Below are 17,786 nucleotides of genomic sequence, written 5' to 3'. Positions count from 1 at the left end.
TATGAAGAGGTTAGAAGAGGGAATTTAACCAGTACACGGCAACAGGCAAAGTGGAGGAATGAGCATATTTCCGGTCTTAAGGAGCAACTTTGAGGAGGAGAGAGAGGTAGAGAGACAGAGATGGAGCAGTTCTTGAAGAAGGGATGACCTTACCCTTAGCTCCTGGCAGTCCTGGGGCTCCTGGGATATCTCTTCCTGGAATACCTTGAAAATTTGCAAAAAGTAGAGGTTGAGCTTTTAGATGCAGGATTATTACTGAGAATATTTCCAATATTCCCACAGAGCAGATTCAATACAAACCAGGCACAGTCTCCAACCTGGAGAAATAGGTCCAAACCCGATGCTCCTCAGAATTGTGGAGATGATGTGGAGATGTTGGACTGGGGTAAACACAGTAAGAAGTCTCTCAACGCCAGGTTAAAGTCCAACAGGTTTATTTAGTAGCCCGAGCTTTCGGAGCACTGCTCCTTCATCAGGTGAGTGCAGGATTTGGTTCACAAACAGGACATATATAGACACAAACTCAATTTACAAGATAATGGTTGGAATGTGAGCCTTGACAGGTAATCAATCTTTACAGCTGCAGACAGTGTGAGTGGAGAGAGGGTTAAGCACCGGTTAAAGAGATGTGTATTGTCTCCAGACAGGACAGTTAGTGAGGTTTTGCAAACCCAGGCAAGTCTTGGGGGTTACAGATAGTGTGACATTAATCCAAGATCCCGGTTGAGGCCGTCCTCATGTGTGTGGCAATTGAGGAGGCGCTGGTATTATCCCCTGAGACCCAGGGTCATGCTCTGGGGACCTGGGTTCGAATCCTATCAAGGCAGAGGGAGGAAATTGGATTGAATAAAAATAAAATCTGGAATTAAGAGTCTAATGATGACCATGAAGCTACTGTGGGTTGTTAAAAATTCATCTGTTCACTAAGGTCCTTGAGGAAGGAAATTTGCCTTCCTGGCACATGTAGGTCTGATCTTCCTACACGTGACTCCAGACCCACAGCAACGTGGTTGACTTGTAATTGTCCTCTGAAATGACCGAACAAGACATTCAGTTCAAGGGCAATTAGGGACAGACAACAAATACTGGTCCAGCCAGTAATACCCAAATCCCATAAATAAATAACACTAAAAACCTCCAAATGGCAAGCAGAATCTTCCTGCTGAAAGTTTGGCATCATGTTGTTGGGGGTTTTTTTTAAATTCATTTGTTGGACATGGGTGTCGCTGGCTGGACCAGCATTTATTGCCCATCCCTAGTTGCCCTTGGAGGGCAGTTGAGAATCAGCCACATTGCTGTGGCTCTGGAGACACATGTGGGCCAGACCAGGTAAGGACGGCAGATTTCCCTCCCTAAAGGACATTAGTGGACCAGATAGGTTTTTCTGACAATCGGCAATGGTTTCATGATCGATTCTTAATTCCAGATTATTCTTTATCGAATTTAAATTCCACCGTCTGCCGTGGTGGGACTCGGATGCAGGTTCCCAGAACATTGGCCGAGTTTCGGGATTAATAATCCAGCAATAGTACCACTGGGCCATCACCTCCCCGTGTTAGTGTATATTTGCCATTTTAGAAAGGCCCTCAGTATTGTGTCACAACCTCTAATCTTTACCCCTGTGCACGTACCTGGATCACCTTTTTCACCAATCAGTCCCGGGATTCCATCAAGACCCCTTGAACCTTTCTCTCCGGGTGTTCCTGGGACACCGTGGGGGCCGGGAGGACCTGATACAAAAAATGCATCAAGAGTAAGAAGACTTACAAGACAAATCTCTGTTATTTATAGAGCAGCTTATAACCACGTTAGGCCCCTCGCTAAATACTTTGCCCACCAATGAGACACCTTCTAAGCAGGAGTCATTGCTCTTATTTGGGTTAGTGCTAAATGGACAGGTTGGGCTGTGGATGGAATCCAAAAATCACCATTTCCAGTTTTTCTCCTCCGATCTTTTCCGAGTCCATCATTTTTCGGAAGTGGTTTTGGGAAGGAGCTCAGTTCCCCAGTGACCAGTCCAATGAGTGAAGTCACTGAATCAACTCAATCTCCAAGCAGAGATTCCACACAGGCTTTGCTGGGTAGTGATCAGTAACAGAAATATTCTTCGATTATTGTTGTTTCTGACCTCCCAGGTGCGGGGATTCTGTGGCATTCCCTCCTGCAGCACAGCAGAGACAAGTCAACACCTCTTTGATTCAATCTAGGACAACCCTGGTCTAAATATCAACGCCATATTTCAGGTGTATTTATGAGGATTGCCAGGGATATGTTATACACGGGTTATCCAATTTTTTCTTCATTTTGTTTCCTTCCTGCTATTTTCCAACAGGAGTTGAGGAAGACACAGATAAGGAGGCCATTCAGCCCCTCGAGCCTGTTCCAACATTCAATGAGACCATGGTTGACCCGTTCTTCTCCAGTTACTCTCTTTTCTCCAAATCCCAGATACCCCTTTGCTCCAAAAATCCACTGAAAAGTTTAACTGGTTCCCAGTGTCAACAACCTTCTCGAAGAGAGAGTTCTGGATTCAATCTGAGATTTCTCTATCAGAAGGTGTGGTTTCAAGGGGAGCGAGGCCATAAAATCCTGTCCAATATCTCGAAATGTTGGCCCTATTCTCTCTCCACAGGTGCTGTCAGACCTGCTGAGATTTTCCAGCATTTTTGGTCTTTGTCTCAGATTCAGGCAATATTTTGCCTTTATGTGTCTAACAGGATAGGTTTGGAATTTGAATGGTTCAATGAAGAGCGGATGTACAGTTCCAAATGGACGTCTTACACACGCAGAGACTCAGACCAACTATAACTCAATGGGTTCTGTGTCTGGTGCACATTTTCAGTGAATTAACCCTTAATTTCCCTTCTAACCTGATGATCACTGTTTGTGTTTTAATTCTTCTGTTTGCTGTCAGACCAGACAGTGTTTCTGGGAGGGTCCGCACTGCTGGATAGATGCAGCAATAGGAGGGTTACCCCCAGTTTGGAGCCTGTGATGGGAACCTCACAGAGGCATGAATCATTTCACCGTCTCTTTTTCAGTTGGGAACTGAAGGGAGTGTTCTAGAAGGTCAGATAATCTCTGAGATGGAGAAAGGTTGATGGGAATGCATTGTTTAAAATTCAGGGTAGTTGAAAACGGCCGGAGGAGAATCATGACCCCCCCACCCCTCCCCCCCCCCACCACCCCCCTCCCCCCCAGGACACAGCTGTAAGGAAATGTAGCAGGAAATGGGATCCGACAGAGGATTCTGGAATTCATCAAAGTAGAGACTGTGTCAACATTTGCAGATAGTTGATTGAGGGACAGAGGAATAAAGGTACCAGTCACATAAACACAGGGGCTCCCAGAGCAGGTCAGAGGCTGGGAATCCTGCGGAGAGTAACTCCCCTCCTGACTCCCCAAAGCCTGTCCACCATCTACAAGGCACAAGTCAGGAGTCTGATGGAATACTCCCCACTTGCCTGGATGGGTGCAGCTCCAACAATACTCGAGAAGCTCAACACCATCCAGGATAAAGCAGCCCCACTTGATAAGCCCCCCATCCAGCACATTCAAACCTCACTCCCCCCACCATCGATGCACAGTAGCAGCAGTGTGTAAAATCTACAAGATACACTGCAGTAACTCATCAAGGTTCCTTAGACAGCACCTTCCAAACCCACGACCACTTCCATCTTGAAGGACAAGGGCAGCAGATCCCTGGGGAACACCCCCACCTGGAGATTCCCCTCCAGGCCACCCACCAACCTGACTTGAAAATATATCGGCTGTTCCTTCACAGTCACTGGGAGCAAATTCTGGAACTCTCTCTCTAACAGCACTGTGGGTGTACCTACACCTCAGGGACTGCGGCGGGTTCAAGAAGGCAGCTCACCACCGCCTTGTCAAGGGGCAGTTAGGGATGGGCAGCAAATGCTGGTCCAGCCAGCGACACCCACATCCTGTAAAGTAGAAGTGAATCAGAGAGAGGAAATGGTAATGGGGAGGAAGTGGATTAGAAAGTTGCCCATGTGTAGAATGGACAGTAACACATCCTGGATGGTCAGGACCATTTGTATTGATGTTACACACAACTCAACATTAAAAACAATATCCAGGGGGAATAGTTTTGAATGCTCCGTGTTTGTACCTGGCTGTCCTGGAGTTCCTGAGAAACCTGGTTCTCCTGGGAGCCCGATGCTGCCTTTCTTTCCCGGAAGCCCTGGATTTCCTGAGGGAAGATGATGTCAGTTTAGTGAATATGACTTTTCATTCAGAGAATTGAAGCCATTTGTTCCAGTTTCAGGAATTCTCGCTATCTTACCTGAAATTCCCGGTACACCTGGGCTTCCCTTTGGTCCCGGAGGTCCCAGTGATCCGGGCAAACCTGTCACACCTGGCTCACCTGTCGGTCCCGGATCACCTGGGAAGCCGGTTAGACCTGGATCCCCCTGAATTGTTAACACACAACAGAATCTGTTCAGCACACAACCATCGCGAGGTATCTCCATCACCTCATATTCACAACATCAACTACCCTAACTTTCACATCGAGTAATCCCAAACATTGATTCAAAGAGTTCAGTGAATGCGGAGAGAACTGGGATCGCCCTCCTTAGAGCAGGGAAACTGATTGGGAGTGATGAGGGGGGCATTGGGAGGTGCAGGGTGAGTGAGGGGGTGATGGTGGAGTGGGGGTGATGGGGAAGTTGGGTGGGGGGAGTTGGGGGTGATGGGGGAGTTGGGGGGTGACGGGGAGCTGGAGGGGAGTGATGGGAGAATGGACAGGTAATGGGGGAGCTGGAAGGGAATGATGGGGGAATGCGGGTAATGGGGAGAGTTGGGGGTGATGGGGGAGTGGGGGGGTGATGGGAGGAGTTGGGGAGGGTGGGGGGAATTGGGGGATGATGGGGAAGTGGGGGGGTGATGGGGGAGTTGGGGGGTGATGGGGGAGTTGGGGGTGATGGGGGAGTAGAGGGATGATGGGAGGAGTTGGGGGGGTGATGGGGAGATTTAGTGAGTGATGGGGAGTGGGGGGGGGTGATGGGGGAGTTGGAGGGAGGGTGAAGGAGGTTGTGTGCGAGTTCTCCATGGAGTTGAATGAAATTATTAACTCTTCCAGTTTGTCAAGGGGGTGAAATTGGAATTGGCAAGAGACGCCCACGGTGGAACTTTCCCACATCGATATCACACCCCCGATAAATCCAGCCGGCTCCGGGTTCACGCTTTGGAATGTGGGCGTTCAGTGCAAATAATGAGATCCAATCCCATCCCCAAATCTAACTTCAGCCTCCTCCCCCTCTCCCAAAACCGGAACTAAACAAGGTTCAATATGGCAACCAGAACATCAGGATCCGGAATGCCAGGATCTGGAACGCAGGATCTGGAATGCCAGCATCCGGAATGCCAGGATCTGGAACACAGGATCCGGAACACCAGCATCCAGAATGCCAGGATCTGGAACGCAGGATCTGGAACGCCAGCATCCGGAATGCCAGGATCTGGAACGCAGGATCCGGAATGCCAGCATCCAGAATGCCAGGATCTGGAACGCAGGATCCGGAATGCCAGGATCTGGAATGCCAGCAGAGGCTGTTTATCACTGGGGCACTAAGACCAATCAAGGTCCATCTGATCGAGATCATCGATCACGTGTGGGATATCTCTGCTCCAATGGGATTTCTTCACTCATTTCCATCCCAGGGGGATATTTGGACACTGATTGAAAGTCTAAACTCACCTTTGGACCTGGACTACCCGGAACTCCAAATCCTGGTATTCCTGGGCTCCCCTTCGCGCCTTTCTCACCAGTCTGTCCGGAGAAACCTGGAATGCCTGTTTGTCCTGGTTCACCCGGGGGGCCCTGCTGCCCGGAGACTCCTGCAGAGGAAACACTGACCTTGTGAATTTCTCATTGCAGGGTCAACGGTTCCAAACCTGAACGAGCGACAGTCGCTGAAATGTTCCTCCCGTGAGTGCCGGGTTTTATCGTTAGAGTGAATCTCTTGACGGTTTCATTAATTTCCAAATGGAATTTGCTAATTGCAGTGGAGGTTTAGTGCAGATCACTCTCAGACACCCTCCTCTTGTGGGTCTAAGGCTAGGTCAGGAGGTCAGGATCCTTTAACTCAGGGGAAGAACTTTGAAAATAGAACCATAAGAATTCAAAAACAGGAGTAGACCATTCGGCCCATCGAACCTGCTCTGCTACTCTACACCATCGTGGTTAATCTTACACCTCAAAATCACTTCACCAGGTTCCCTTAATTCCCAGCAAGCCAAAACCTACCACCCAATTTCTTGAATCTACTCAACACACGAGTGTCCAAAACACTTTGGGGTTGAGAATTTCAAAGATACACAAAACTCTGAGTGAAGAATCCCCTTCTCATGTCAGTCCTAAAACAATCAATTCTTTATTCTGTAACTCTGACCCCATGTCCTAAATTCCCCAGCCAAGGGAAATAGTTTCTCACTATCTATCCTTTCAAGCCCCTTAAGAATTTGATATGTTTCAAAGCGATCACCTCTCAGTCCTCAAAACTCCAGGGATTTTAGGTGTAGACGATTCAATCTGTCCTCATGGGAATCAGTCGAGTGAACGTTCACTCCAAGATACAAACACAATCATAGAATCTACAGTGCAGAAGGAGGCCACTTGGCCCATCGAGTCTGCACTGACAACAATCCCACACAGGCCCTATTCCCATAACCCTCACCCTCCTAATCCCACTGACACTTAGGGCCAATCCACCTAACCTGCACATCTATTGGACTGTAGGAGGAAACTGGAGCACCCGGAGGAAACCCACGCAGACATGGGGAGAACATGCAAACTCCACACAGACAGTGACCCAAGCTGGGAATTGAACCCGGGTCCTTGGCGCTGTGAGGCAGCAGTGCTAACCACTGTGCCACCTGCACCTCCCCATATTCCTACCTTAGATAAGGAAACCAAAACTACACAACAGCCCAGTGTGGTCTCACCAAAACTGTGTATAATTGCGTCAATTTATTTACTTTTAAATTCCAATCTATTGCGATAAACATTCATTAACTTTCTTGGTTACTTGCTGTACCTGCATATTAGCTTTCTATAATCTGTGACAGGGACACCCAGCTTCTGCAGCATGACAACAATTCCCAGTTTCTCACCATTTAAAAACTATTTGTTTTTCTGTTTTTCTCACCATTCTGGAGAACCTCACTTTTTGTTACATTCTTTTCCACTCATTTAAATTGTCCAGATCTCTTTGAGTTTTCTTTCTGCCTTCCTCATAGCTTACCTTCCTTTTTAGCTTTCTGTCAGATTGGAGATGTTACACTCCACCCTTTAAGTCATTGATCTAAACGGTGAGTACCTGGGGTGCAGGCACTGATCCTTGCGGGATCTCTCTAGTTACAGTCTGCCAACCTGAAAATGTCCTGTTTATTTCCACTCTTTGTTTTCTGTTCAATAACCAAGCCTCAATCCGTGGTAAAAATTACCCTCAACCATGAGTCTGTGCAATGACCTCTTATTAAATGCTTTCAGAAAGCCCCAATATACAACATCCACTGGTTCCCCTTTATCCATCCTGCTTATAACCTCAAAAAACTCTACAGATCTATCCAAACGTGGGACAGTATTTGAAGGTGACAGGGTTCTTGTCTGTCAGCTAGAGAGCCGTCAAGAGTCCCTTGTCCCCGTCCCCCCCCCTGCCCCCACCCCCACCCCGCCCCCCAATCCTTACCAGAAAGCCCACCCCCATTAACTGGCCTTCGGCAGGTTAACCCCAGCCAATCACTCCATTGCTCAGCAGCGCCACCTGGGAGATGGTGGCCACTGCCTGTACTGCATGTACACAAGGCCCAGGTTCACCGATAGACCCAGACACAGGTGAATGGTGGCAGGAGTGTGATCAGAGGGTGGGGGCCATGGGGGAGAGGGGAGGAGGTCAATAGTGAGGGCAGGGGATCACTCTCAGCACCACCCATCCCCACCTCCCCATGGATCTCCCGATATTGGATCCCTTGATCAGTCTTTGAGAGTTTAAGAAGAAAGGAAGCCCCACCCTCCTCCTCTGGAGGGCATTCTCACAGCATTTAATTTTTGGGCTGTCCATGGGTTCTCCGCCCACTGGGTGAACACTGTGGGTGAGGCTCTGAAGTGAGCACTGATTGATCTCTCCAGAACCTTGTGATGTGAAGGCCATCCACTGACTTGCTTCCGTGGACTTAATTGAGGTGAGGCAGGAAGGCAGTGGGCCTGGCACCCCCTCAACTGGCACCCCCTCACCTGGTACTCACTCCCCTAGCACCCCCTCCCCTGGCACCCCCTCCCCTGGCACCCCCTCACCTGGCACCCCATCACCTGGTACTCACTCCCCTGGCACCCCCTCACCTGGTACTCACTCCCCTGGCACCCCCTCCCCTGGCACCTCCTCACCTGGCACCCCATCACCTGGCACCCCATCACCTGGTACTCACTCCCCTGGCACCCCCTCACCTGGCACCCCCTCCTCTGGCACCCCATTACCTGGCACCCGCTCACCTGGCACCCCATCAACTGGCACCCCATCAACTGGCACCCCCTCAACTGGCACCCCATCACCTGGCACTCACTCCCCTGGCATCCCATCACCTGGCACCCCCTCCCCTGGCACTCCCTTGGGAGTGTTCTCCTGGGTGAACAATATTTATCCCTGAGCATCTGCTCAATTATCACAACGCTGCCTGTGGGATCTTTCTGTGCACAATTTGACCACCACCTTTCCCACATTACGAAAGTACTTCACGGGGTGAGCAGGGTTTTGGGATGTCCTGAGGTTGTGCCAGGTGCCACAGAAATGCAAATCTTTTCTTTTGAATGCTTGAGGAGAAACAGAGAGGGAAGTCTCACCAGCAGGGACAAAGTCACTGTCCTGTCCTGACCTTCACTCTCTGCGGGGGTTGTATTGAGTTGCAAGCTTACCTGGCAGGCCCATTTCTCCAATCACTCCTTTCTCTCCTGGGGTGCCAATGAGGCCTGGTTTTCCGGGTCTTCCTGGCTCTCCCGGCAGCCCTATTGGAAACAGGAGTGACACGGTGCTTAGTCTATCGCTGCATTGATTTCTCTGAGTTTTTCCTCCCTCCTTTGTGCCTCCCGCTGTTTTTAGGGTTCTTGTGTGAGTGTTTGAGCTGTTTACCGGGGTACAGATCACCCGGTAGATTGGCAGTGCCATACTTGTGCGCCAGTTTGAGTCTGGTAGCTGAGCGTGGGGCGGGGGGAGGCGGGGGGGCTATTCCACTAAAGGAGGAAGGTTATTGAACCTGGCCCTCGGTCGATGGTCTAACGCAGGCGTTCTGAGCCCCGAGAGCTCGGACTGGAATTAATCGAATTGTGCCCAATCTCACTGAGGGAGCTGAACTGCCTCTTGAATCGGATCAAGAATGAGATCAAGCGACCTGCCAAAGGTTAACCTTCAAACCCAGGAACTGGTGATCCATTCACTAGGGAATTCCACAATGCTGCCAATATTTACACTCTGATCCTGATACTGAGCATTTCCAGCAGCTACTAAAGATTTAGAAAGTCAGATTTTGGACCCATCAGCGGATTGAGGTTATAAGGAGAGGCTGGATAGACTGGGACATTTTCCTCTGGGGCGTAGGAGGCTGAGGGGTGACCTTATAGAGATCTATAAGATAATGAGGGGAACAGATCAGCTAGATAGTCAATATCTTTTCCCCAAAGGTAGGAGAGTCTAAAACTAGAGGGCAGAGGTTTAAGGTGAGAGGGGAGAGATACAAAAATGTCCAGAGGGGCAATTTTTTTCACCCAGAGGGTGGTGTGTCTGGAACGAGCTGCCAGAGGTAGTAGTAGAGACGGGTACAATTTTGTCTTTTAAAAAGCAGTTAGACAGTTACATGGGTACAATGGGTATAGAGGGATATGGGCCAAATGCGGGCAGTTGGAGCTAGCTTAGAGGTATGGACCAGTTGGGCCGAAGGGTCTGTTTCCATGCTGTAAACCTCCGTGACTCAATGTCAGAGTCAGAATCCAGGGGGCAATGATCAGATAATGGCAGAAAATCACCCTTCATTCTAGGGAGCAACAGAAACATCCAATGTATATTCTTGAATCACCCAATAAAAACCCAATAGAAACGATATAAAGAGCTCACTAATCAGTGTATAATTACTGCAGGGGCAGCCTGAGAAATACTCGATGGTGAGTTGTTACGGAGGAGACACTGATGTTCTTTCTCTGTAGTCCTGTATCTGTACAGGTTAACATCGCTCAGCTAATTAATGTGAGGACCCAGGATGACACGGCCGAATTTTAAACATGATGTTTCTCTAAGGGTGAGAGCGTCCTCCCAAGCGGATATTAAAGATTCTATGAAACTGTGTGAAGAACAGGGGCTGTTGTGTCTGGTGCCCTCAGCCCACCCCATTCAAACTGGTAAAGCTGGAAAACCTCAGCGGGTCTGACAGCCTCGGTGGAAAGAGAATGGAAGCAGTGTCCTGCGTCTGGATGACTCTCGTCAGCCCTGTTCCCTCTCCAAAAATGCTGTCAGACCCGCTGAGATTTTCCAGCATTTTCTGTTTTTGTTTCAGATTCCAGCATCCACAGTGGTTTGCCTTTATCACTAAAACCGGTGAGCCAGTCCTAATGGTGTAGCTCTTTGTGGGATCTTACTGTGCGCAGATTATCTGCAACATTTCCTGCATCACAAAAGCGACTACATTTCCAGGAGTATTTCATTGTCTGTACTGCGCTGTGATGTTGGGAAGGCCTCAATAGAAGTGACTCAGTTCAGTCCTACCCAAGCGATAGGATTATAACAATTTAGTGAACACAATTCCTTCAAAAGAAGTGAAAACCCCAGTGTCGGAAATCCAAAATAATTAATAAGAAATGACTGGAAGATTTCAGACAGTCTGCTGTCCGGTTGATGGAGAGAAGCAATGATTCAGGAATCTGTGGTGTATTTTCCCGATTATTCCGGGGTCTATTTACTGAGCAGATTCCACCTGTTTTGTTTCTTACCCGGTTGGCCTGGCAATCCTGGTTGACCATCCTTCCCTGGCATTCCCGGGTCACCTGGAACACCTTGATATCCCTTTAGTCCAGGTAAGCCGTCCAGTCCTGTGGAGAGAGAGTCAAACTTTGAGAAGAGAATTCCACGGTCTTCCTGGGCCCCATTCCACTGCTGTGCCCGGCTCAGTGTGGCTGCAGGGGTGGCCAATCCATCGCCAATCCATCGCCAATCCATCGCCAATCCATCAGTAATCCATCGCCAATCCATCGCCAATCCATCACCAACCCAACAACACTCGGCCCACACTGACAGGGACTCATTGGAAAGTTCATTCAAAGACTCTGCGCAAACACAAAGTTCTCTGGCTACACCCTGGGTTAGAATCAGATCAAATATTCACCCAGAGCGGGGGGATATTTGACTAAACCGGACCGTGGATGCATTTCTACTGCGTCCTCTCCTCTTCCCAACATGCCTGAGCTAATTTTCCTGTGAGACTGTTGGCCGGGTGGCCGTCTCCTGCTCCTGTTCCTCAAGCTGTTCTCACAACATTGGTCCCAGTTCCTCCACAGCGAGATTAAAAAACTGCTTTGGTGTTTAGGTTTTCCTGCCTCGCCTTCCTGCCTGACCCTCGCTCCCCCACCCCCCCCACCCCCCACCCGTCCCCTCCCACACCACCCCCGGGTAAATCACCGGTGAAGCGCTCTGCAACGTTCCAGCTGAAGAGGCGCCTCACGCAGTGGGAGTGAGTACAGGGGGAATGTCAGGGTGTGAGGTACGGTCACCAGCCCAGGCTCCCTGTGCCCTGATGCTCAGGACGAGGCCTCCAGGCCGGACAGCCTGTGGGCAGCACTGAATCATCCTCAGCCAATCTCACAGGGTCTCTGTCAGCATGTTCCTGATCCCTGTAGACTCTCCGATTGGAAAGGAATTCCATTCCCAACTAAATCCCCCACGTCTCGCGGCATGGCGATTCGGAACCCCAGTTCATTAATCAATCAGAAACCAATCCAACGGGTGTGAAACAGAAAGCTGATGTTTCATTGGTTAGTTTAACATTAAACATTAACACCAGGAGCTAGATTACACGGGCAGGAAGTGGGTGTGAGGTGTGTACAGACACCCAATCACATCTAGTTATTTATTTCAGAAATATACACAGATATCACAGGGAGGCACACACAGTACACACAGTGCCAGGCACAGTCATATACACACTGCGCACACACCATCACACACGTACACACACCATTACACACATGTACACACATCACATGCATGTACACACGCCATTACACACGTACACACGCCATCACACACATGTACACACACCATCACACACACCATTACACACATGTACATGCGCCATCACACACACACGTACACACGTACACACACCATCACACACACGTACACATGCCATCACACACACATGTACACACACCATCACACACACAGAGGTACAAGACAATGCCACCTGAAAAGTTAGAATGAATCTATTTACCTGGGTCTCCTGTGTCTCCTTTCTGTCCTTTCATTTTTATCATCTCAAGTTTGTCCATCACTCCAGGTTTTCCCACCAGGCCAGTTTCCCCTTTTTCCCCTTTCTCACCTCGTTTTCCAGTGACTCCGGGGAAACCGGGTAATCCCTGTTCACCTGAAAGGAAACACCTGTCAATATGGTGCAGGATGTTGAAATGGGGGAAGTTTGCTCAGCGCTGCTGCTTCTGTGTAAAATACATCAAAGTGGGCCAGAGCACACGTAGCACTCTCTGTTTCTGCCCCGAGCTCAGCGCCTTTTCCAGTCTCTCTGCTCTCCTGCCGGTGGTAACTTAATGAGGCCTCAAGCACATGGACAACCTTCATAAAGCTGGAGTCTCACCAAGCACGCAGGCTGGTCCTCCAAACAGCACAATCCCCATCAGCTTCGAGTTAACAGAGAGAATCATTGCTTGAATAATTTTCCTTCAATTTGAGTGGGGCTCCCTGTTTGGAGTTTAGACTGTCTCCCTGAGCTTAGCATGGGGATGCTGAATGGTCTTTGACAGGGTGTGGGCAGTGCTGGTGAGCTCAGCGATGGTGCCAATGAGTTAGTCTCAGTGATGGAACGAACTCTCCCACCCGGAGTACATTCTGTGACCATGCCACCCTCAGTGATTCCTGGAATTTGTGCCAATATGGAGGAATCTTTATTCATCAGCAGCGGGGGGGGTCGTGGGGGCTGGGGGGGGGGGTGGTACAGCAGGAGGTTTCCTTGCCCATGTTTGACCTGGTGCCAGGAGATTTCATGGGGTCCAGGGTCGATGTTGAGGATTCCCGGGGCAACTCCCTCCCGTCTGTATAACAGTGTGCCGCGCTGCTGGATCAGGACATACCCCGGAATGGTGACGGTGGGATCGAGGACACTTGTGAGCTATGGTTCCCTCGGTATGACTGTGTCAGGCTGTTATGACTAATCTGTGAGATCGCTCTCCCAATTTTGTGAGGAGGACTTTGCAGGGTCGACAGGGGGTGGCTTTCCTGTTGCCATTTCTGTTCATTCCTTTTTGACTCTGTGGCCATTTAATACGACACAGTGTCTCGCTCAGCTATTTCACAGGGTGTTTAACTGTCACATTGCTGTGGCTCTGGGCTCACGTGCCAGCCAGACCGGGTAGGGACAACAGATTTCCTTCCCTAAAGGACATCAGTGAACCAGATGGGTTTTTCCAACAATTAACAATGGTTTTATGTGACAATTAGCTAAATTTAAATTCTAGCAGCTGCTGTGTCGGGATCTGAACCTGTGCCCTCCCAGCATTAGCCTGGGATTACCAGCCTAACCCACAGGACTTCCCAAATCAGCTCATCCGATAAATAAACACAGGATATGCTGGCAAAACTCAGCAGGTCAGACAGCATTCTGTACAGAAAGAAACAGAGTTAACAATTCAAGTTGGTGGCACAGTGGTTAGCGCTGCTGTCTCACGGTGCCAGGGCCCCGGGTTCGATTCCAGCTTGGGTCACTGCCTGTGAGGAGTCTGCACATTCTCCCCGTACCTGCATGGGTTTCCTCCCACAGCCCAAAGATGTGCAGGTTAGGTTGATTGGCTGTGCTAGATCGTCCCTTGTGTCAGGGGATAAGCGGGGTAAATATGAGGGGTTATGGGGATAGAGGTGGGATTGTGGTTGGTGCAGGTTTGATGGGCTGAATGGCCTCTCTCTGCACTCTCCTTATTACTAACTCTGTTTCCCCTCCTCGCAGACCCTGTCACACCTGCTGAGTTTTGCAGAATTTTACTATTTTGCTCATCGTCCTATAAGGATATCTGCTTTGATGCAAAAGACTCCCAGTTATCACAGTGTCAATCTAAAAACAATGGAATGGATGGTGATTACTGACCTTTTGAACCAGGATATCCGACGTTCCCAGAAGGACCTGGGACACCTTGGCTTCCGGGAGTACCCATTACCCCCATTTCTCCTTTGGCACCTGCAATGGGCCAATCAGAATGTCAGAACATTCGAGCAGAATAGAATGGCAGTGGGAGGTAGACGGTAACAGAGGGAATGTTCCGTGTCCCTACACATGCTCCCGTGTTTCTGTTCAGGGATAAAACGTTCCTTCCCATCTATCCTCTCTGTGCTGCTCATCACTTTTTTATAATTCAATCCCCCGGTCAGCCTTCTCTGCTGTGGGGGAAACAGCCCCCGGTCTATCCAGTCTCTGTTCATAGCTGGACCGTTCCATCCCAGGCAGAATCCTTGGTCAATCTCCTCCCCATTGCAATCACATCCTTTGTATAATATAATGACTAGAACTGCACACAGTGCTCTAGCTGTGGTCTAATTGTGTTTTATAACAGCTCCACCATAACCTCCCTGCTCTTATACTCTGTGCCTCATTTAATAAAGGAAAGTATCCCGTATTCCTCCTTCACCACCTCATTCCCCCCTCTGTCCTGCTGCTGTCAGGGATCTGTGGACATGCATCCCAAGGCCTCTCTGGTGTTTCCCAGCACCCCGCTGTTCATTGTATATTCCCTTGCCTTCTTAGTTCTCCCAAAATACATCCTCACACTTTTCAGGGTTAAATTCCATTTGCCGCTGTTCTGCCCGTCTACACCATCCTGCTTCCCTCCTCACTATTTACCACATCACCAATTTCTGTGCCATCTGTGAATTTACTGATCAGACCCTCACATTCACATCTAGATCATTAACATTCGCTACAAACAGCGAGGGATCCCTGCACTGATCCCTGCGGAACGCCACTGGATACAGGCTTCCCGTTACAAAAACTACCTTCCACCCTCACCCTCTGCCTCCTGCCACAAAGCCAAATTCTGGATCCAATTTGCCACATTGCCCTGGACCCCACGGGCTCGATATGGAACCTTGTTAAAAACCTTCCTGAAGTCTGTGTAGACTACATCAACTGCACTGCCCTCATCGACACCCCGAGTCACCCCTTATAAACATTTGTAAGACATCAGACCTGATTTTACCATTGCATGGCGCCTGTTTTCAGGCACGGTAAATTTAGGTGTGAGGCCATTAACGCGATCCATGCCCGAGTCCGCGCGAATACCCACTTTACCAAGGCCCAAAAACGGCTGTGATCCGAACTGAGCCTGAAACGGGCGCAATGGCGATTTAAATGTATTTGCATGTATTTAAATTGAATTAACGGGCTGCCTGCCCAACTTTACCAGCACTCCCCCCACCCCCCTCCCCCCCCACCCCCCCCCCCTCCCCATCCACCCCCACCCAACCCCCCCCCCCCAACTTACCATCGCATTCACAAAACAGACCTGCTCACCAACGCTCTGTTTCGGGGGCTCCAGCTGCTGAAGGGGTGATTTCCAACAGCTCCCTGACTGGGGTCGGTGGTTAGGGTGGGGCTGGGGGAGGGGGTGGGGGGGAGGGTGAGGGAAGCGGGTGGGGTCTATGGTGTGGGGCCAATGGGGGAGCAGGGCCTAGGGGACGGGAGCTGATGGAGACGGGCCTGGTGGGGGAGGTCCCAGTGCCACCCTGCAGAGAGGATGGGTGGGGGGAAGGAGGGAGGCCAGCAATTGGGATGGGGGGGGGGGCGGGGGGGGGGAGGGGGGGGGCAGGGGGGGCAGGGTGAGTGAGGGTGCTGGATACAGGTTTCCAAGTTGGATCAGAATCAAGCCCAGATTCAGCGCTTAGAATGAAAATGGTAAAACCTGACCCATAATCTCCCTTTGACAAAGCCAGGCTTTGATTAATAGGGGTTTTGAATATAAACAGGATAAAGTTACACCAATCCTTTAAAAAGCATTAATGAGGCAGCGCTGGAGTATTGTGCACGGCTCCGGGAAGGATATCGTTGCCACAGAGGGAGCGTGACAGAGATTCACCAGACTAATCACCGGGGAGGGGGGATCGTCCTCCGAGGAGGGATTGAGGAAATTCGATCTGCGATGGCCAGAGGATCTCATTAAAACTTACACCATCCTTCCAGGGAGCGACGGGAGTTCGAACGTGACGAGTGACAACTTTGATTGGATGTAATGTGCCCAATGGGAACAAGACGGACGGGTCAGCTGACCAGCTGATTCACTATAAATAAGGAACTACATCGAACTGGGGAGAGTTTGGAGCGGCCCAGGGCGAGGGCCCGAGTTTGGAGCGGCCCAGGGCGAGGGCCCGAGTTTGGAGTGGCCCAGGGCGAGGGCCCGAGTTTGGAGTGGCCCAGGGCGAGGGCCCGAGTTTGGAGTGGCCCAGGGCGAGGGCCCGAGTTTGGAGCGGCCCAGGGCGAGGGCCCGAGTTTGGAGCGGCCCAGGGCGAGGGCCCGAGTTTGGAGTGGCCCAGGGCGAGGGCCCGAGTTTGGAGTGGCCCAGGGCGAGGGCCCGAGTTTGGAGTGGCCCAGGGCGAGGGCCCGAGTTTGGAGTGGCCCAGGGCGAGGGCCTGAGTTTGGAGTGGCCCAGGGCGAGGGCCTGAGTTTGGAGTAATGATGTTTCTTTATTAAAGCCTTTCTTTGATTTACAATTTGGAGAAAGTTTTGTTGTATTTTCATTGGCTGCATTTTGAAGAGTTCCTTCTGGAGGAACAGTGGGTGCATTCAAATAAAATGTTTACTCTGGCTGAGGGTGGGGGAGTGGGGGGAGAGTGGGGGGGGGGGAGTGGGACTGTGGGGGGCGGTGGTTGGTGTGGGGGTGGGGGTGTGATTGGGGTTGTGGGGGGCAGTGGGGGTGGGGTTGTGGGGGGGCGGTGGGGGTGGTTGGGGTTGTAGGGGGCAGTGGGGGGTGGGGGGGTGGTTGGGGTTGTAGGGGGCAGTGGGGGGTGGGGGGGTGGTTGGGGTTGTGTGGGGGGCAGGATTTAGACCAGGAAACACAGTCCCAGAATAAGGAGTAGGCCCTTTGGGACTGAGATAAGGAGGAATTTCTTCACTCAGAGGGTGGTGAATCTTTGGAATTCTCTATCCCTGCCGGCTGTGGAAGGTCAGACACTGAATGTGTTCATGATAGAGATCGATAGATACTAATGACATCAAGCGATATGGGGATAGTGGAGAAAATAGCCCAATGTAAATGATCAACCAATGACTGTGTGAATGAGCAAACAGGCTTGATGGGCTGACTGGCCTCTTCCTGCTCTTATCTTCCAATATTCCTGCTGGAGTACTGTGTGTAATTCTGGATACCTCATTGTGGGAAGGATATCCTTGGAGAGGGTGCAGAGGAGATGTTCCAGGGATGAGGGTCTTCAGTGAATGCGGAGAGACTGGAGAAGCTGGGATTGTTCTCCTTGGAACGGAGGAGATGAAGGGGAAATTTAATGGGGGTGTTTAAA

At 50.4% G+C, this 17,786-nt stretch overlaps 1 protein-coding gene across 1 annotated transcript in view; it reads right to left on the bottom strand.

Moving 5' to 3' along the window:
- Positions 1-17,786, bottom strand: part of LOC145339106 (uncharacterized) — a 158,924-nt gene that overhangs the window by 20,860 nt on the left and 120,278 nt on the right. Inside the window, exons 33-41 of the mRNA XM_080183542.1 lie at positions 14,371-14,460; positions 12,493-12,645; positions 10,997-11,095; positions 8,936-9,025; positions 5,723-5,862; positions 4,307-4,433; positions 4,133-4,213; positions 1,632-1,730; positions 154-204 (exon numbers count right to left, since the gene is read on the bottom strand). Of these exons, the coding sequence (XP_080039668.1) occupies positions 154-204; positions 1,632-1,730; positions 4,133-4,213; positions 4,307-4,433; positions 5,723-5,862; positions 8,936-9,025; positions 10,997-11,095; positions 12,493-12,645; positions 14,371-14,460 (930 nt within the window). The remainder of the gene's footprint in view (positions 1-153; positions 205-1,631; positions 1,731-4,132; positions 4,214-4,306; positions 4,434-5,722; positions 5,863-8,935; positions 9,026-10,996; positions 11,096-12,492; positions 12,646-14,370; positions 14,461-17,786) is intronic.

Source organism: Carcharhinus amblyrhynchos, unplaced genomic scaffold (assembly GCF_965287045.1).
Source record: "Carcharhinus amblyrhynchos unplaced genomic scaffold, sCarAmb.v2.hapA chromosome_327, whole genome shotgun sequence".
In the NCBI taxonomy this organism is placed as follows: Eukaryota; Metazoa; Chordata; class Chondrichthyes; order Carcharhiniformes; family Carcharhinidae; genus Carcharhinus; species Carcharhinus amblyrhynchos.
This window is presented reverse-complemented; position numbering and strand designations above follow the sequence as displayed.